The sequence below is a fragment of the Chenopodium quinoa genome, unplaced genomic scaffold (genome assembly GCF_001683475.1).
Source record: "Chenopodium quinoa cultivar QQ74 unplaced genomic scaffold, ASM168347v1, whole genome shotgun sequence".
Taxonomy (NCBI): domain Eukaryota; kingdom Viridiplantae; phylum Streptophyta; class Magnoliopsida; order Caryophyllales; family Amaranthaceae; genus Chenopodium; species Chenopodium quinoa.
In genome coordinates this window covers 6,735,324-6,753,937 of record NW_018743955.1, presented here as the reverse complement: position 1 = coordinate 6,753,937, position 18,614 = coordinate 6,735,324, and the positions used below count along the sequence as shown (strand labels likewise).

The following is an 18,614-nucleotide window of genomic DNA, read 5'->3' as shown; positions in this document are numbered from 1 at the left end:
ACCAACATCGTTTTACTTCCATGAACGCTGCTATTGCTACCGCGCTCATACATACTGTCCTAATGATGATTATACTTCCCATCAATTATAAATTTGAACAATTTCTGAATTCTGATATTTGATTTAGCAATATACGTAGTATATATATATGGGCGCTGATATTGCCAAAGCAAAAAAGTCACTTTAAAGGCAAATTATTATACCCATAATCTTTGAGAGTCTTAATATGTCAAACTTATTAATTCAATAAAATACTTTGTAATATTTTATTGCCAAAAATAATAGTAGCTAAATATTTTTTTTATTTTATGTTTGAGTAGTTTTTTGAGTAGTCTTACACTCTTCTTACTTATTGGATTCATTTGTATTTATACATATTTTTGTAAAGATATGCAACATTATTCTTATTTGTTCCCGTAATCCCGTTCTATACACAAAGTACATACCACTACTATATGCATGCACATATACTTTTTTGTTAATTAATTCATTCTAATAATCGATATTAGAAGAATCAAAATATAATCAAAAGTTGAATTGATGATTGTAATGGATATAACGCAAAACTTCCAATAGCACATCTTCTTCCATCATTATATAATTAGCATTAATCTGCCAATGAATATGATAAATAATTAAAAACCTTTTTCTACCAATCCTAACTAGATTTTAAGAGTTTGAGAATTGAAGTATCCCACGTTAATATACAAACATAGTGCTATTATTTGTTTGATTGTTTCAATGGCAAATTTAATAATAATAATTAAAAATAAAATTAAAAAATAACACCTAAAAAAGTAAATATGAAATTTTGTTTCAATGGCAAATTTAATAATAAAAGTAGAACATCAGTATATCTTAAGTTAACATGAAAGTACCTTTACTAATTAATAGTCAATTATAAACGTTTAGAGGTAGCTAATATCTGCAAAGCTTTGATAATGGTGTCTCTCCCAATAAAATATTAAATTAATGAGTTTATGATAGTGAATATTTCAATTAATTGCATATTTTGACGAGAATAATTAGTACCGAGTAGTTAGAGTTGAAAAGATTTTAATTGTAGCTACTATTATTATCAGCAACAAAATATTACAATGTATTTTATTGAATTTATAAGTTTGACAAATTAAGATTCTCAAATATTATGGATATCGGGTAAATAATTTGTCTTGGAAGTGATTTTTTTGCCTTGGCAATATCAGCACCCATATATATAATTGTACAGCATTACAGTAAGATATCAATATATCATACGAGTATATTTGGAAGATAATATAATATACGTAGAAGTTTACTTAAGGTAAGTAGTTTACAACTATAAGGATAGTTTCCTATTAGTAATTTGTCTATTTATTTATTATAAGAGGATAGTTTCCTACTAAATTTTATCTTTTCTAACCTCTAATTTTTATCTTTTCTCACATTTTTAAAAAAAGTTTTTATTTTTTAAAAAAATCTTTTCACTTTTTTTTTTTTTTTTTTTTTTTTTTTACAGGTAAGGTACACGGGGAACCCCCTCCTATCACAGGAGGGGGGCGAGGTTCAAACCCCTGTCACACGGGAGGGAGATGGAGGTTAGTCCCTTCACCTCCTAGATCCTTATCTTTTCTCACTTATTATGTACTATGTACCTCCATATTTTGTGCACTTTTTTTTTCTCAAGGGAAATCTAGGAATTTAAGTATGAGTAAATATGGAGTAGTACATACATAATAGTTCAGTCTGAACGGAAACAACAGGTGTAATGCTCAATAAGCATTTGAGCCTTTTGTCAAACATTGGCAGTTGCAATTTGAGGCATGATTGTGTACACCTCCACGTCGTCCATGCTTGAAAGTCTAACCGAGTACTGAAATGTCCATCCATGGCAAGCACCTGCATGTACGCCATTCTTGCTCACTGCAAAGACAGCTCCAACAAATTTGGGAAACTTTCTAGCAATTCTGGATATCGCGTTCTCAGCAGCTAATTTAGGTTCCATTCCTTGTCTCATACTCTCAATAACTTGGTAGCTGTTCATCAAACAAAGATAAATTCGTATCTCTAGTATTCAAAAAATTTCACTTTTTTGTTCATTTTTCCTAGCAACTTAATAATTAAGCAAGTATATGTGATCTTATATTAAAGCTGAGAGCCTGAGAGTGTTAAAATACTTGAGTCATAATATAATGCAGATCCTAAGCAACAAGTTCTGTAAACTAACCATGGAAGGAAGCGCATCATAATATCGCCATCTCCTGTTGCACCACATGCACCCACTTCATCATCAGCATATGCTGAAGACCCAGGAATAGGACCATCACCGACCCTGGTTGCAATGGCATTATCCTGTCAGCATACAATGATACCCAAATACTAAAGCAACCCAACAACTATATAAAAATATAGGCCCACATATGATAGCACTGCATATACGTTGGAGCATGAGATACAATTAGACGTTACAAACTTCTTCGGATCATTAAGAAGACTAAGTTGTTTCAGGGGAAAATATAACAGACGGTAAGCTTCTTGCAATACCTCCCTCTCCCAAAGTTTCAACCCTCTAACAAGTAACAACCACTATTGGTCCCTAAAAATAATTGAAACATAAGGCTCCAACAAGTAGCTCTAACATTCACAAAATCACAAGAACAAATATACAAGTATCATTCCTTATATATATGCAGAAATCTGAAATTAAGAACCAGTCTAATTCACACCTATCTCATCTATATATATTTTTTTAAGCAGTAAAAAATAAAACAAAATAAAATAAAATAAAACACTAACTATACTTAACACTATGGTAGTGAGTATAATCCAAATTACCTGCCAGGGATTTTAAAAGTTGCTCCATTAGTAGATGTACCAACAGCAACATGTCCCATCTATAAAAATTACAGATGCTAAGTTATTCTAATCACAGAATGTATCAATTACAATTCAAAATAGTCTAAACTGACTAAAGGAATCAAGGTAGGTTAGCCATGAAGAGCATACCTTATCGATAACAGCCATTGAAATAGTGTCATGGTTGTGGATGTTAATAGGCGTAATATTTCTAGTTGAAGTTTCTACCAGATTTGCAGCAGGACATGACGTCTCTCCAAAACCAACCTTTTTGGTCGGATGGTAAGGACCACAACTGTTTGAAGGGGAAACGTTCTTTCGAAAATTCGGCTGACAGTCACTCTCTTTCCATTTAGTCCACTTGTGCAATGAATCCTCAGAGCTGAGGTTCATAGGTCCCCGAAGACCCATTGAAATGGCAAATAGTGATGCTTGCTCTCCAACTAACAAAGTATGCTCGGTATATTGCATCACTAATCTTGCAGCTCTAATACCATCTTTCACATATCTCATGGCAGCAACAGCACCAATCTCCATAGATGCCTATGAAATGCTTTAGAAAACAAATAAAAATTGAGCTAATGTCTACAACATGCATACATGTAAAAAGGGAGCAAGAAATAATTTTGCTACCCCATTCATTATCAAAGCATCCAAAGTTGTTTCTCCATTCTCATCTGGACTACCACCAGGTCCAACTGTGCAAACACAAAGACACATTTCAACATTCTATCACTTCTCAAGATTCTCAACCATATGGTTCAACTTTATATTCCACATTACATGTACAATCTAAATTCTAAAAGCCGAAAACTAAAATTTATTCAGTCAGTTTTCAATATCACTGAGACCTGCTAGTAACCGACCTTACCGTTACAGTTACAACTTAATACTAGAAACTTATATACTATGAAGCCACCACACGATCCACATAAGGCAGAAAGATTCAAATGTTACTGGTACTAACCCCATCAAACTACAGCAGTAGAAAGGGAAAGTGAGTGCACAAACTTTCAAATTACTAAAATTAATGTTGGCCACAGAGGGCTCACACATGAGTATAAGTAAACCAACAAAAGACAGTTCAAGAGAGGGTGCCTTATGGCCACAATCCTTGATTTCAAACTATTAATACTAACATCATCATTATTATCATGATGATTAGCTGGTAATAGCATAACTATCGATATTTCCATTCTTAATGTGCTACCTTTAGGAATATGATCTTTGTTTTTCATATTTCCTATCAAAAATATTTTCCAACGAATTTTTCAAAGACAACCTATGTACTATATTTGTTAGAAGTAAGGCTAAATACATTTATACATGTTATCATCTCACCCCTACCAACCTTAACATAATTCAGATGATTGCATTTATTATTTTGTTTTCGTTTCACAATCATAAGCTCTCTATACATAACAACAGAGCAACCACACAACTGATATATCAAGAAAAAAAAAATTATTGTTCTTGATAGCACAAGTTCACTCTTCGAATGCGGGGAAGACATGTAGTGGAAGCTCATACATAAGCTATGCATCAAGAGTCATACACTTGATGCATAGCTAAACTAACACGATATATACACTTCTAAACCACCCGGTAAGCCAAACTAACACAATATTTACAAAACTGTTAAGAAAATAATGCAAATTTTCTATTTAATCAAATTTGAGGGAGAAATAAATTACAGAGAAAAGAGGGGTTGTGTTTTTTTGCACTTTGGTATAAATAGACATTTTGTTTATGTAATTTATTTCTCCCTCAAATTTGATTAAATAGAAAATTTGCATTATTTTCTTAACAATTGGTATCAGAGCTTGGTTGACAATTAGTCCACATTACGATAAAAATAAAAACGATCCTAAAAGAAAAAGTCAAATTTGAGTGGGAGAAATGGTTGCAGACAACGGAGAAGTTAAACTTGAAAAAATTCGATGGTAAAGATTTCGGATTTTGGAAAATGCAGATTGAAGATTATTTATACCAGAAAAAACTCTATCAAGAAGCAGAATGGAAGCTTTTAGATAGACAAGCACTCGGAGTTATTCGATTGACGTTATCACGCAATGTGGCGTTTAACATTGCAAAGGAAACCACAACGGCAGGTCTCATGAAAGCTCTCTCTAATATGTATGAGAAGCCATCAGCCTCCAATAAAGTTCATTTGATGAGGCGGTTGTTTAGTTTGAGGATGTCGGAAGGTGGATCGGTAGCTCTGATACCAATTGTTAAGAAAATAATACAAATTTTCTATTTAATCAAATTTCAAGAGAAAATCTGAGAGAAGAAAAATAACTCAGAGAAAAGAGGGGTTAAATAGACATTTTGTTTATGTAATTTATTTCTCCCTCAAATTTGATTAAATAGAAAATTTGCATTATTTTCTTAACAAAAACACCAAATCATAAGCCATAATCTTCTTTTTAGAAGAAATAAGCCATAACCTTCTAAATCTTAATATTGACAACTAAACACATTTCAAGCTCACCCTCCAGAAATTATTCAGTTCCAAAACATACTATGTACAATTAAAAACTTCATATTACTAATTTTACTCAGGTGCCCAATTTTAACTTTGCAACAATTTATGAGCAAATTATGATGAATGAATTACAGAAATCACACAATTTCCTCAAAAATATGAAACTCAAAGTTATAAATGAAGATAATTTATGAAGATTATACCTGTACCATCACATCTGAGTTCTTCACAAGCAGAACAACCTTCAACAACAGCATCAACGGCTGAAAAACCTCCATCAACAGCTCTCCAAGCAGCCCTAACAGCATCCACAAACGGCCAAGTGCTTACCACAATTGGGTATTTCCCATTATTCTCAACATCATTTGCGACAACCTAATAAACATACATACAAGATACAACCCAATAATCATTATCAATGACTTAATGATTAAAATTGACAAAAACCCAGAAATTAAAGATAAACAAAAATTGAACTTTGAGAAGGATGAAGTACTACTGTAACAAGCAGTGTAGTAATAAGGAGGGACTTAAACCCAGCAGTCGCCATTCAGATTCTTTCTGGGGTGACACCCAAAACAGGGAATTGATTTATCAGAGTTATCAAAAGTGGGTTATCGGGTGGGTTGGTTTGACCCAATACACAAAATGATACTAGTAACCAATTTTAATTAATACAAATAGGATAATACTACAATAGGTATTCAAAGTATCTGATCTGAATGATTTCTGATATCATATATCCGAAATTTTTGAATAGTAGTTTTTTATATCCGAGTATTCGGATATTGGTTTGGAAATAACAGAACTGATAATGGTTAGAAACTTAGAGCGTGTTTGGCCAAGCTTCTAAGGGAATTTCTAGGATCCAAAAGCTAAAACTAGGCCAAACACCATGTTTTTGGGCGGGTAGAGCATCTTTGACACTCTTAAAACCACAACTCCACAAGTGTATTGTTGAGATATACTCTATCAAAGTAAGGGTATAGTAGTATACAGATAACCCTTAATACAAGTAAAATATTGAGTTGATATGTTATAAGTATACAGAGCACACATTAAAAATTTAAAACCCTTCGAACACGATGGGGGTGTTTGGTAAGTGGGAATTGAAGGTGGGATTGGGAGTTTTAATCCCAATATAAAAAATAAGCCTTGTTTGTTTGGTGGGAATGGGAATAAAAAGGGGTTTGGAAATGGGGATTATTTATGGGTGAATTCCCACCTTTTTTATTATCTATGGAGGGTAGGTAATAAATGGATGGTAATGAGAATCGGAGAAAAATGATATTTCTGCCATTAATGAAAATAATGAAATAATAATCCTAGTAAAGGTATTTTTGTAAAATTGTTATTTATTCCCTATATATTCCCACCCACGGTATTGACATATTTTCATGTATTCCCATCAATTAAATCTCAATCCCATTCCCAGCTTTTAATCGCCAAACTCCCATTCCCACAATCCAAACGCCCCGGATTAGTATTACGTAGTAAAATACTTAACTTATGTAGATGTAGTAATATAAAAAATAAAAAATAAATAAAAAAAAAAAACCACCATTGACTAATTGTCATCATGATTTCAGTGAGTAAGAGTCTTAAAGATCATTGTTTTGGAATTAAAATTGAAAATACAAGCTGATACCAAATTCCCAATGTTACAATTGACAAATCAATCTGTGCAAGTGTTACCCACAAAAATGGCTAAGAAGAATGAGCAAAGGGGCATGGAAAGGGAAAGACACACAAAACAACAGAGATGGATCACCATTCACCACACACAAATACTAAATATGTACAATTAACCAATCTACAACTCGATCCCCCTTGATACCCCCTCAATGAATCAAGAGAGAGACGCCCTTTATACAAAGCTGTAAGCACAAACACAACTTCATCAACATCATCTCCAGACTGTCTCATTGGCATCAGTGAAAATTGAGTTGTGATGCTCTATGAGGCACCGAATGACCTCAACTGCAGCAAAGTCAATGGGTAAGCCATCATCCAATGGAATGGGGGATGAAGCATCTTCTTCATCTTCGCTCTCCTCTGAAGCCAGAAATATAAGACAAGCAATTCGTCAGAACAATTATACTTGCTAGAAATACATATCAAACTAATGGTTTGCATTGCTATATGTGCTATCTTTTCAATGTCCAAATTAATACCAGTTCAAAAATAAAGAATAAGAACCATAAAAACAAACAGAAAACATAAACCCAGCTTTAGTAAGCATCATATCTACATGACTACAAGTAGCTAAAAAGCCGTATTAATTAAATATTGTGTCTGGAAAATAATTCCATCAATGGAGTGAAGGTTAACAGATCCCTCCAATTCCCTTCCTGTCCTCCGTGTTATTTCCAGATAAGAGATAAAATAACCCTCAATTTTCCTTTCTGCCCTTTCCCTCCAAATCTTTACATTTAACATAGCAGAAAGAGGATTTTTTATGAAATTATCTGTATTCAGACTTTCAAAAACCAAAATTCTTATTTCACTATCAAGTGGACTAGGATCTAGGCAATGATCACTAGAGTTCAGGGCAGAGAATAAATTACAGCTTTACAGGACCACCTAGAATATTTGTTATCATCTGTGTATATCAATTCTAATTGACTAAATATTCCATCCAAGCCTTCAGTATGCTTGCTTCATAAAGATTAATAGTTAAGTCACCTAACCTCATCCACATGTTACCTATCTATTACACCTCAAACCAAAATGAGATCACAACTAAAGACCATGTTAGATCAGCAAAAAGTGCATACCATTACTCAACGCCTCACAAAAACAAAACTACTCTTCACAATGATTGCAGACTTTCTTGTTATGACACATATAGACTATAGAACAGAGGAGGAAAATAAATGACACAAGCTCTACAAAATTTTAAACAAAATTAGTGTTGTCTAATTCAGTCCTTGTTGCCCTTAGATATAGCAGATAGTGGGTGAAAATAATGGTTCAAACAAAAAATGTACTAGGTATTATGCATCTCATGTGTTGCACTGCTTGCACACATCTAGGTTTACTTAATATGACAGTTTAATCAACATACAGGAGGTCACTTTAACCCTCAACATAATGTTGACATGCCAATCTAACAATTTACATCTCTACACAAAATCTATCACAATATTTTATATACCAAAAATCAATTGGTACCATCCTGCAGATAGTAGTTACTGAAGTTCATCATAAAACAATCAATTATACGATCAGAAATAATGTCACTCTTAAACAAACAACATTAGAGATACTTCCAACCATGAATAGACAATTCTTGCACCATAAGAGACAAAGTGATGTTCACAACAGAGACACTCAATTACTCACCAAGCATGTCCCATGAGCCGTAAGTAGGGGGCCCAGTGGGCAAATCGCTTTTCTTTCTAGTGAAAGCTTTAGTCTCATGATGCCAGAACTGCCTATATGATTCTGGCCTCCTTTCCTTCTGCCAGATAATAAGAGGTGCCATTTCCTCAGAAAGACTTTGAGCACCCATCTGTAGAGATCCAAAAGACAATTGTTATCATCAAGGCAAAGAGAAAATAGAAATACTACATTCAAAGTGAGGTTCTGTTCAGTAAAATGACTCAGCAGTTAGTGCTCATTATCTAATACAAGAGGAAAATCATCAAATGGAAAACTAAGACCAATATTTGGCAAAAAGATCTATGAGATATGAGGATAAAATGGGACGACAGAGATACTCATTCAATCAGGAAAGCACAACTTTAAAGTATGGGAGTTTATGAAAAATAATAGCCAGAGTAAAACGTGAAATACTGGTTACATAAAACTAATTAAGTATTGAATGCTGAATTGAAGGATAAGGATAACATGTAAACATGAATTTTTAAAAGTGAATATATAATAATGAATCAACAGAAGCCAAATATCAGCCAAGCTCGGCAAGAAATATTTAAAGTAAAAAGCGGTTATGTGGTTCATGCCTTGTTGAGAACTGACTTCTGGCTAACGCGGAGCAAGAGTGCAGTAACAAACTCCAGAGTCATGTAATTTACAGTAGGAAGCTTCTTTAACACACTCCTAATAACATTGATACTCGAACGAGCACTTCTGATCTCATCATAGAGCTCAAAAGTGGTTACTGGCTCGGGAAGACTTGCAAGGTAACATTTAATTAAGAATGCAATGTCAAGTGAATTCGTGCCATCTGGTGGCAATGCATTGGGCTCTGAAATTAAATGTCAACATGTGAACCATCATGAAGTCAGAAAATATTTTGGCCAAAGTAAGCAGAAATATGTTGAACCTTGGTTGTATAATGAAACAAGTTGCTGAATTGCCTTCTTGTCTCCCTCCAATTTAAACAAATAAGGTGAACTAAGCCCTGCAGCACAAGTGGAAGAAAATAGAATAAAAACCCTCTCTTTTGATCCTGCAGATACAAAACAAATACAACCGAAATACAAAATAAAATAACTCAAGTGGCTATAATGACCTGACGCTATAAGATAATCTGCACATCTGACCAAAATCTGGGGAATGGGCCTACTGGATTGCTGTTGTTGTTGCTGCTGCTGCTGCACTGTAATTTCTAGTGCAATTCCAAATACTGGAGACATAATATATTTAATAATCTTACTCATACGAGATAGTCAAAAATGCTAAAAAATTACACCAGGTTTTGTATGACTTTATTTATCAAAAATCAAACAAAAGGTTTCCACGACTTTGGGAAGACTCAAAATAGGATATGTACTATGTAGGATAAAAAGGAAAACAATACAATCATTTTTTTTTAAAGATTTACAATTAGTAATTAGAGCAGACACCCTCCCATGTTTCAAAAACAAATTCCCTTGCATAACTACCTTTCTCATCAAAGTTCCTTTCTATATCTCTCCTCCAGAAACTGCAATAGTCTTACTTATAAGTTCAAAGAGTGAGCTAAGGTCATTCTCCAACCTCCACCCAAAATCAAAGTGGAAAGTCAAAGACGAAATTATATTTTAATGAGTTAAGCTCATTTAAATTGAACCAAAATACAGTACAACTAAACAGTAATCTTCCACTTCCCTATATTGTGAGTTTGTGACTTGTCCTTAAGCATGCAACCAGAAGCTCACTCTTCTTCAAGACTTCAACACGTTAAAAGTGGGGGCCCAAAGCCTCAAAGAAGCTTCCCACTCTGATTCCATATACTATGTTTGAGTGTTAACTCGACATCCCCAATAAACCTAAACTATGAAATTATGCAGGGCAGATCTAATTACTAAATTAATCAGTAATACATACAAACCAGTCATAGTATTAAATTAAGACAGCGACAGACCAAAGTTTAAAGCTCTACCATACTTCAGTCTTACGTTGAAGTTCTTCAAATAAAAAAAAAAAGAACACTAATCTACAAGGAAAAACTGAATGTATTAGGCAGCACAGACAGATATTGTAAATAAAAAAAATAAAAAAATAAAAACACAACAACAACAGCTAAAAGTAATGAAGATAAATGCATTACCATCACTGCTTGCAACACCCTGCAAGAAGACAGAAAAACAATTGAAGGTAAGATTCTGAAAGAAAAACCCAATCCTGAATTAAAAAAGAACTAGAGAATTAAACCTTTTGCCATCTTTCAATATCTGATATAAAGGATTTACTTCTTTGAGCAGTTTTCTTAGCCACCTGCAGAGTTGCCATGAAATGACATCAATAAAATGACAAGTAGATTATAATACCTCGAAACACCAAAGACACATCCTAAAACTAGAGTAAAAGATTTGCAGCAACAAATAAACCTGGTTCACATAGTATAAGCTAAATAAAATAGGCTTCAAGATTGGTCTTATAGAAACTAAATGAATATTAACATTCAGTAAGCTGCAACTTGTAAATATATGACGTCCTAAGCTTCAATTTGTCCCATAATAGAGTGCAATACTACAAGATAAGCTCACCACCTTAGCACAGGCAGATATTGCCAAAAGACTAAAAAAATCTTAGTACAAAGTATACATCAATTGCTAGAACTAAATGATAGAAAGGCATAAGAAAGTGATACACATCATGATACCTCCTCAACTTTTATCTTTCCTACAGAAACTTTGTCTTTAGTTTCAGAGATTCCTTTCCTTAAGAAAAAGCTTGTTGAAGCAGCAGCTGAAAGAAACCGCTCCTGCACAGCTTGCTTAGTAGATGGTTGCTGGAATAGTGACCATTTACTCTTAACGACAGAACCAACTCGTTCAGCTGCATCAACCACGTTCTCTTTTGCATCCTTAGCTAAAGATCCAGCCTGATTCCCAGCTTCCTTTAGTTTAACCCCTATATTGCAAAATCGATCATGATTACTCCAATCTAACACTTAGTCACGTAACAACACCACACTTAAAATCTATAAGTTTAATAGTACAGAATCTACCTGAGGCAGAAAAAAACCCACTAGCCTTGTCTTGCCACTGAGGAGATATCATAGAAGGCATTGAGTTTCAACCCAAAAGACACGTACAACTACCCACACGTGTTATTAGCTGAACCTGTCATAACACACCCAAAATATCAACACATGCTGACTTCATCCTAAATCAATACTTAGTTCAGTACCTCCTCCAATCCCTAACAACATGTACTCCTAACCGATGGCTCATCAATTACCTCTTACAAACCCAAAACAAGTTGTCGAAAAAATCAAAGACAAATTTCCTAAAAGTCTAAAACAGTTGCAATAATGTGTAAATACTATAATTCCACATTAGCCATATGCCCTTATCTTTTTTCCACTAGGCCAATTAATTCTATTCCTACTTGTTCACCACAAGCAAAGATTAACTGTTACAAATCGCTTCGGTACTGGAAACTTCAACATGATCACAATTCGCTTCGGCACTGGAAACTTCAACATGATCAATTAGGGTCCAATTCTTGTTCAACCACCTATAGGCCCTAACCCAAGAATTCAATTCTTTTCCAAAAACAGACCGATCACAAAAACCTAATTTCAGCATCTCCACAATCCAATAACACTAAAATTAGATTAAAAGCAATTAGTGAATTCAATAATACTAGATCAAACACAACAATTTTGAACTTTGGTGATGTATCATAATTGATTCCAATAACATCTAATAATAAAATTTTATCAACTAATACAGGATACAAACTTCTACCCATTTCATAACATCATCTAACCTAGAACATGTAATTTTACAGGAACAATATATCCAAAAAAAATAAAAACAAAAACAAAAAAACAAAAACTTGAATAGCAAAAAAACAAAAACTTGAATAGCAAAAAAAAACAATTTTTATTTTCTGTAAATTACTTTCTTTACAAATGGTTCTTGCTAAAATCTTCAACAATCATGGAAATCGAAAAAAAAAATAATAATTGAATTATTGATTAATCAGGTAAAAGAAATTCAGAAAAACAAAAAATAAAAATAAATACCAGCAGCTAGAATGGGTTAATCCAGTAAATCGCCACCAAGTAGGGTTGATTTGGTGGAGGGGAAAAGGTGATTAGTGGAAACTTAGGATTTTCGAATTTTGAATTTGGACTTTTATTTTGATTTTTTTTCTAAAAAAGCAATTATTTTCATGAATTTTAGTATTCAAAGAAATTGAACAACTGGAAGAGTAAGCGCAGTAAGACATTAAACGACGACGTTTGCTAGATATGATGGGCTGGATTTGCGCTGGAATCCTGGAATAGTCGAAGAGTAGGGCTTTAATATTTTTATCCTTTTACAGTTTTACCTTTTACGTCTATTATGTATACCCGTTCGGAAAATTAGCTTAAAATTAGAAGTATCAAAATTTGACCTAATCGAACCCAAAAAAATTTCAGTTTAAATTTCGATTTGCATGGTCATAGTGATTAAGCATGACTCAAGTTTGAAATGATCCAATCCAACCTCATTAAACCCGACTCAGACATCCAATTGACACATCTAATTAGAATCGTATTTAAAAGATAAAAAAAACATATTTGGCTACTAACATTTGTTGAATAGAAGTTTGGTATTTTTGATTGCTTGTCTATTATGATTATAGAGCTCAAATGATTAAATAAATACATAAGATCTATCATAATAAATAAAAAATTCCATATAATAATCAATGTTTGTCAAAATGATAAATCGCACTCCATATAGTATTACTTGTTTTTATACATGTTAAGAAATTTTTCAACCAACAATTTTACCCCAAAACCAATGATCCTTCCAAATACGATCCATCTTCTCATGAGGAATACCCTTGGTTTGTGGCAAAAACAAGTTTACAAGTATACAAACCCCGTCATAAGTTCATAAACAAAACCCACCCAGCACCCACCAAAGAAGAAGAACATCCTAGCTTGAAATCAACAAAGCATGGCTACAAATGTTTGAGCTATGATAAAAGTGAAGATAAAACTAGGCGCTATTGTAATAATTGTGCTGCAGATTTTATTTCAAGCCTAAATATTTCGCTAGAGACTAACCATCCTAATGGCTCCCAAGACTATTCGAAACCCGTCACATAAATGCATATGAGCACCAACACCAAATAAGCGTTCTCTTTGCTAATCCCACCATGATCTCCTAACAATTCTCCCAAGATAAACTTATTGTAAAAGAGTTTATTTGGTGGAAGTTGATCACGATTGTAAAAAAGCTTATTTATGGAGTAGCTTTTCACCAAACACCGTAAATTAGCTTATACTCGTATGGCTTGTTTTGTTCAACTTAATTTCAGTTCAGTTTAGTTCAACTCAATTTCAGTTCAGCTCCAATCAGTTCACTTCCTAATTTCAATCTCATAAACAATTCATTTCAGCTTTATTCAATCCAGGTCAGTTCAATTCCAATTAATTAAGTTGTTTTCAGTAAATCGGAACATGCCCGTAGTAATATAATAACTAGTGTATGATCCGGGGCAACTGCTACTCTTTTTTTTATTTTTTTTATTTATTGTGCAACTGTTAATTTTTTAAAAGACATTTAACACTTTATATGTGTTTTCAATACCTTTATAGTACTAAATTAAATTGTATGCAAGTTTTTATTTATTTATTTATTTTTTGACGGGTGTGTGCAAGTTATAACATAAGAGCACCCACAATGGTCCACCTTGACCACCTACATAATAAAACCAATGTCTCTAAACAACTTTCTCTCTTTATAACAGAGGAAGTACTCATCAATGTATTCTTCAGCTTATGGAGTGAGTCCCCAATTGTTTTCCCCTAGCCATTTTTACTTATTTTAATTTATAGTTGAGTAGGGGTTGATTAAGAGATAAAGTAGTGGGGGCCAAAAAATGTATAATTTGTTCATGAGACAAAATGAGAGTAAGTTGTGTTCCCCATGGACCCCATGATCATAAAACGAATGGAGACAATGTTTTAGGGATGACCTTAAATAAAACAAGGGGCAGTGCTTAGTACCATTTTTTTTTTTATTATTATCTAATCATGAATATGTACTATCAAAGCCTCAAAAGGATTCTTAATAATAAAATCCCAGATTCTTCATATTGTACTGAATTATTCAGGGTACAAACTAGTCCTTGAATGTCAGTTACCATTGGACATCTAGTAAAGCCCTTTTTCCACTATTATCTCCTAGATTCAGCTATCTACCATTAACCCCTCAAATTCCTGTGCTCACTTCTGTAACCAAATATTAACTTGGGAACAACACTGTCTATTGCTCAAACTCTGTTTGCAGCCCTGCAATGTTCAGAACTGAAAGAGATGTGCTCCATATTTGGCTATAAATCCCAACTTGATGATCTCCTACGCACTGTCTCCACTGTTAAGGCTGTGCTCCGTGATGCTGAGGTCAAACAAGAGGTCTCCCATGAAGCAGAACTCTGGATTCAGGAGCTCAAGGATGCAGTTTATATTATGATGATCTTCTCAATGAGTTTATCACTCTCGCTGAGCAAAAGAAGCTCAAGGAGAGTGGGAAAGCCTCTAAAAAGGTGCGTCTTTTCTTTTCTCGTTACAATTCACTTGGGGTTGCTTACAATATGTCTCAAGGGGTTAAGAAGATTAGGAAGAAGTTGGATGCTATTGCCATTAATCATAATCAGTTTGGTTTTAGTGTTGACTCTCAATCTATAAGAAGGAGAAGGGAGGGGACTTGTTCTTATGTGTACGAGGGTAATATCATTGGGAGAGAGGATGATGTGGAGAAGATCGTAGGTTTGTTGGTTGATTCTCATGTTCAACAGGATGTTTCTTTCCTTACTATTGTGGGAGGTGGGTTGGGGAAAACTGCTCTTGCCCAACTTGTGTATAATGATGCAAGGGTCAAAAGTGCATTCTCGTCGAGGTTGTGGACTTGTGTCTCTGATCATGATCAGAATCAGTTAAATGTAGAGCAGATCCTCAGTCAGATTTTGGCTTCAGCTACGGGTCAGAAGCATGAGGGTTCTAGCAAAGATTGGCTGCAAACTCAACTTCGAGAAAAACTTGCTAGTAATAGATACTTGCTTGTCTTAGATGATGTATGGACTGAGAATCGCAATCATTGGATTAAGTTGGTAGAATTTTTGCTTGGAGATCAGAGGGGAAGTTGGATTGTGGTGACTACACGCTCTCATGAAACAGCAAGAGTTATAGGAGATGGTCCGACACATGTGTTGCAAGGCTTGTCAAAGGAGAATTCGTAGCGTTTGTTCAAAAAGACGGCATTTGGATCAGAACAGTCTAACCCCCATGATGATTTTGTCAAGATTGGTCAAGAGATTGTTGAAGGATGTGCCAGAGTCCCTCTTGCTATAAGAGTGGCTGGAAGTCTTTTGTATGGTCAAGACAAGAGTATGTGGCTATCATTTCAATCCATCGGATTGTGCAACTTTAAAGAAAGAAAAAATGACATCATGCCTGTACTAAAGCTTAGTTACCAGCAGCTAGAATCCCCATTGAAGAGTTGTTTTGCATATTGCGCTTTGTTCCCGAAGGACTTTGTAATAGAGAAGAAATTGTTATTAAGCCTTTGGATGGCACAGGGATACAATGTTCCATTAGATGATGGTCAAAGAATGGAGGATGCTGCAGAGGAGTATTTTTCTATATTACTCCGGAGATGCTTTTTTCAAGATGTAGAACATGATGACTATGGTGAGATTCTCTCTTGTAAGATACACGATCTCATGCATGATATTGCTCAAAAAGTAGCAGGAAAGGAGATTGTTTGCATTGCAGATTCTCTTACTGACTTCAAGGATAAAAAAGTTCGGCATCTAGCCCATACAAATACGTCTGCACATTTGTTTTCCACTAAAAACCATATCCGTTCTTATCTTTATGTTGGCAAGATGGCAACTGTTATAATAAAATTATAATAGATCAATCTTCTTTGGAGGCATTAATAGCGAATTGGGTGTGTTTGAGGGCACTGGACTTGAGTAATTCAGGTATAAAAAGTTTGCCAGACTCGATAGGTGAACTACTGCATTTAAGATATCTAGATCTCTCAAACAATGGTGATTTGGAAAAGCTCCCGACATCAATCATAAATTTATATAATTTGCAGACTTTGAAGTTAAGTAGGTGCCATGGATTGAAAGAGTTGCCAAAAGATCTGATGAAGCTAATTAACCTGCAGATATTGGATATAACAGGTTGCTATAGACCGAGTTATATGCCTAGGGGCATGAGCAATTTGACTTGCCTTTACATGCTAACCTGGTTTGTGTTGAATAACTCAAGTTCAAGTTGGAAACAATGGTTTGATCATCTGGAAGAACTTAAAAAAATTGAGAACCTGAAAGGTAGCCTTTATCTCAAATTTAATTTCTATGAAAATGTTGCAGAAGTCAAGGAAGATGGTATAAGGGAAGGAGCTTATCTGAGAAGCAAAGCACATCTCAATAACATTTTCAGCTTCTTAATTGGCATACAAGCAAAATTAAAACTAAGATTCACAATCTCCCTGTCATATTCAACAAGAAAATTTCACAAGTGAAATCATCAACTGTATTTAAGAGCATGATCATCTGCAAAGGTGACGAAATTTCAGTGATCAACCACTGCCTCCACATGAAGAATTGGAGAAGTATAGCATTCTTGGAAACTCTCTCAATTGAAGAGTAGATATTTTATAAATAAGTCATGTGAATTATATTCACAAATAAAGTTCATAATCTTAAGAACACAGGTGCATATTGTTGGTAAAATAACTGTTGAAATCAATAACAAACAAAAGATTAGAACTTTCCTGGATTGAAGATCTCAAACTCACAGTCGCGCCGTGGAACAATAATCCACTGCCTTAGAAGCGAAATACGCCACCACCGGTACAAGTTTCCTAGTGACGCACGCCCCCCAAGTTTAACGCAACTCTCTCCGTAATCCGTGCACCCGAACTCGAAGAGTGGAATTGCTCAAGAACTGTTCAGATCTCAAAAGGTAGGTTTTTGTTTTTTCGGCTAGAAAGTGAATAATAATCATGAAAAAGGTATGACTCGTATTTATATGAGTCCTAGAAAAAGGAAACACGTAATCAAACCGACCTAGGAAAAAAGGCGGGCCCGATCGGGCGCGAGATCAGGTTTTTCCAGACGTAGTGTCGCGCCCGGTCGGGCGGACACCGCCCAATCGGGCGATATAGAAACCCCATTCCGGGCGAGCCATCGGGCGAATCCGCCCGATCGAGCTCGTCAAAACCTTGAGTCCGCCGCCCGGTCGGGCGAAGCCCGCCCGATCGGGCGCGAGAGATCTCGTAGAAAAACTCTTGTCCATCGCCCGGTCGGGCGAAGCCGCCCGATCGGGCGCGAGAGTTCCCGTTTTTTCCTTGACCACCTTCGCCCGATCGGGCGCGAGTCATCCGATCGGGCGCGAGTCATCCGATTGCATTACTATTTCTAACACATATGCATAAAATTTAAGGGAGAGAAAGAAAAGGGAATTAAATTTTCATCACAAATTGTAAAATTTGTCGGAATTACTCACTGACCCATATCTGTAAATGTAAATTTTCGAATTTCAACCAAAAAAAAAAATCAATAACTTGGGAGTTGGGGCAAATTAACGAATAGTTAGATTGCATTTGCATAGCACAAAAAGAAAGATCAATAATTTGTCATCAAAATGCAAACTTTCAGAAATTCATCAAAATAAAAGCTTAAGTTTGAACCATCAATAACTAATAATGAGCTCATTTGGGCATAATATCAAACAGGTAGAGTACATACAAATTATTAAGAGAATAGAAAATGAACCTCTGGACCGCCAAATTCATGAACCCTAATTGCTTTCACCATTGTTTTTTCGGTTGAATTTGAACAAGCTCTAACCTTGTTTATTGTTTTTCTTACTTTA

At 34.7% G+C, this 18,614-nt stretch overlaps 2 protein-coding genes and 1 pseudogene across 5 annotated transcripts; 1 reads left to right on the top strand and 2 right to left on the bottom strand.

Annotated features, from left to right (window-relative positions):
* Positions 1–1,661: 1,661 nt before the first annotated feature.
* On the bottom strand, positions 1,662–6,029 carry LOC110689304 (probable isoaspartyl peptidase/L-asparaginase 3). 4 transcript variants are annotated; one of them, XM_021866052.1, is made up of 7 exons: positions 5,820–6,029; positions 5,527–5,698; positions 3,469–3,533; positions 2,986–3,378; positions 2,815–2,873; positions 2,207–2,311; positions 1,662–2,015 (listed from the first exon to the last, which is right to left on the bottom strand). In XM_021866052.1, the coding sequence occupies exons 1-7, from the start codon at positions 5,871–5,873 to the stop codon at positions 1,775–1,777; spliced, it is 1,089 nt and encodes a 362-aa protein (XP_021721744.1). In that variant the 5' UTR covers positions 5,874–6,029; the 3' UTR covers positions 1,662–1,774. The 4 variants fall into 4 exon arrangements, with proteins under 4 accessions (XP_021721744.1, XP_021721745.1, XP_021721746.1 ...); XM_021866053.1 differs by having other exon boundaries at positions 5,823–6,025; XM_021866054.1 differs by lacking the exon at positions 5,820–6,029 and having other exon boundaries at positions 2,986–3,388; positions 5,527–5,544.
* Positions 6,030–6,886: 857 nt separating this feature from the next.
* On the bottom strand, positions 6,887–12,968 carry LOC110689303 (uncharacterized Rho GTPase-activating protein At5g61530-like). Its single transcript, XM_021866051.1, has 10 exons — positions 12,750–12,968; positions 11,724–11,838; positions 11,376–11,626; positions 10,925–10,987; positions 10,821–10,839; positions 9,801–9,914; positions 9,612–9,689; positions 9,289–9,533; positions 8,669–8,837; positions 6,887–7,378 (listed from the first exon to the last, which is right to left on the bottom strand). The coding sequence occupies exons 2-10, from the start codon at positions 11,782–11,784 to the stop codon at positions 7,230–7,232; spliced, it is 1,149 nt and encodes a 382-aa protein (XP_021721743.1). The 5' UTR covers positions 11,785–11,838; positions 12,750–12,968; the 3' UTR covers positions 6,887–7,229.
* A 1,605-nt stretch (positions 12,969–14,573) lies between these two features.
* On the top strand, positions 14,574–17,695 carry LOC110689302 (annotated as a pseudogene).
* Positions 17,696–18,614: the final 919 nt, after the last annotated feature.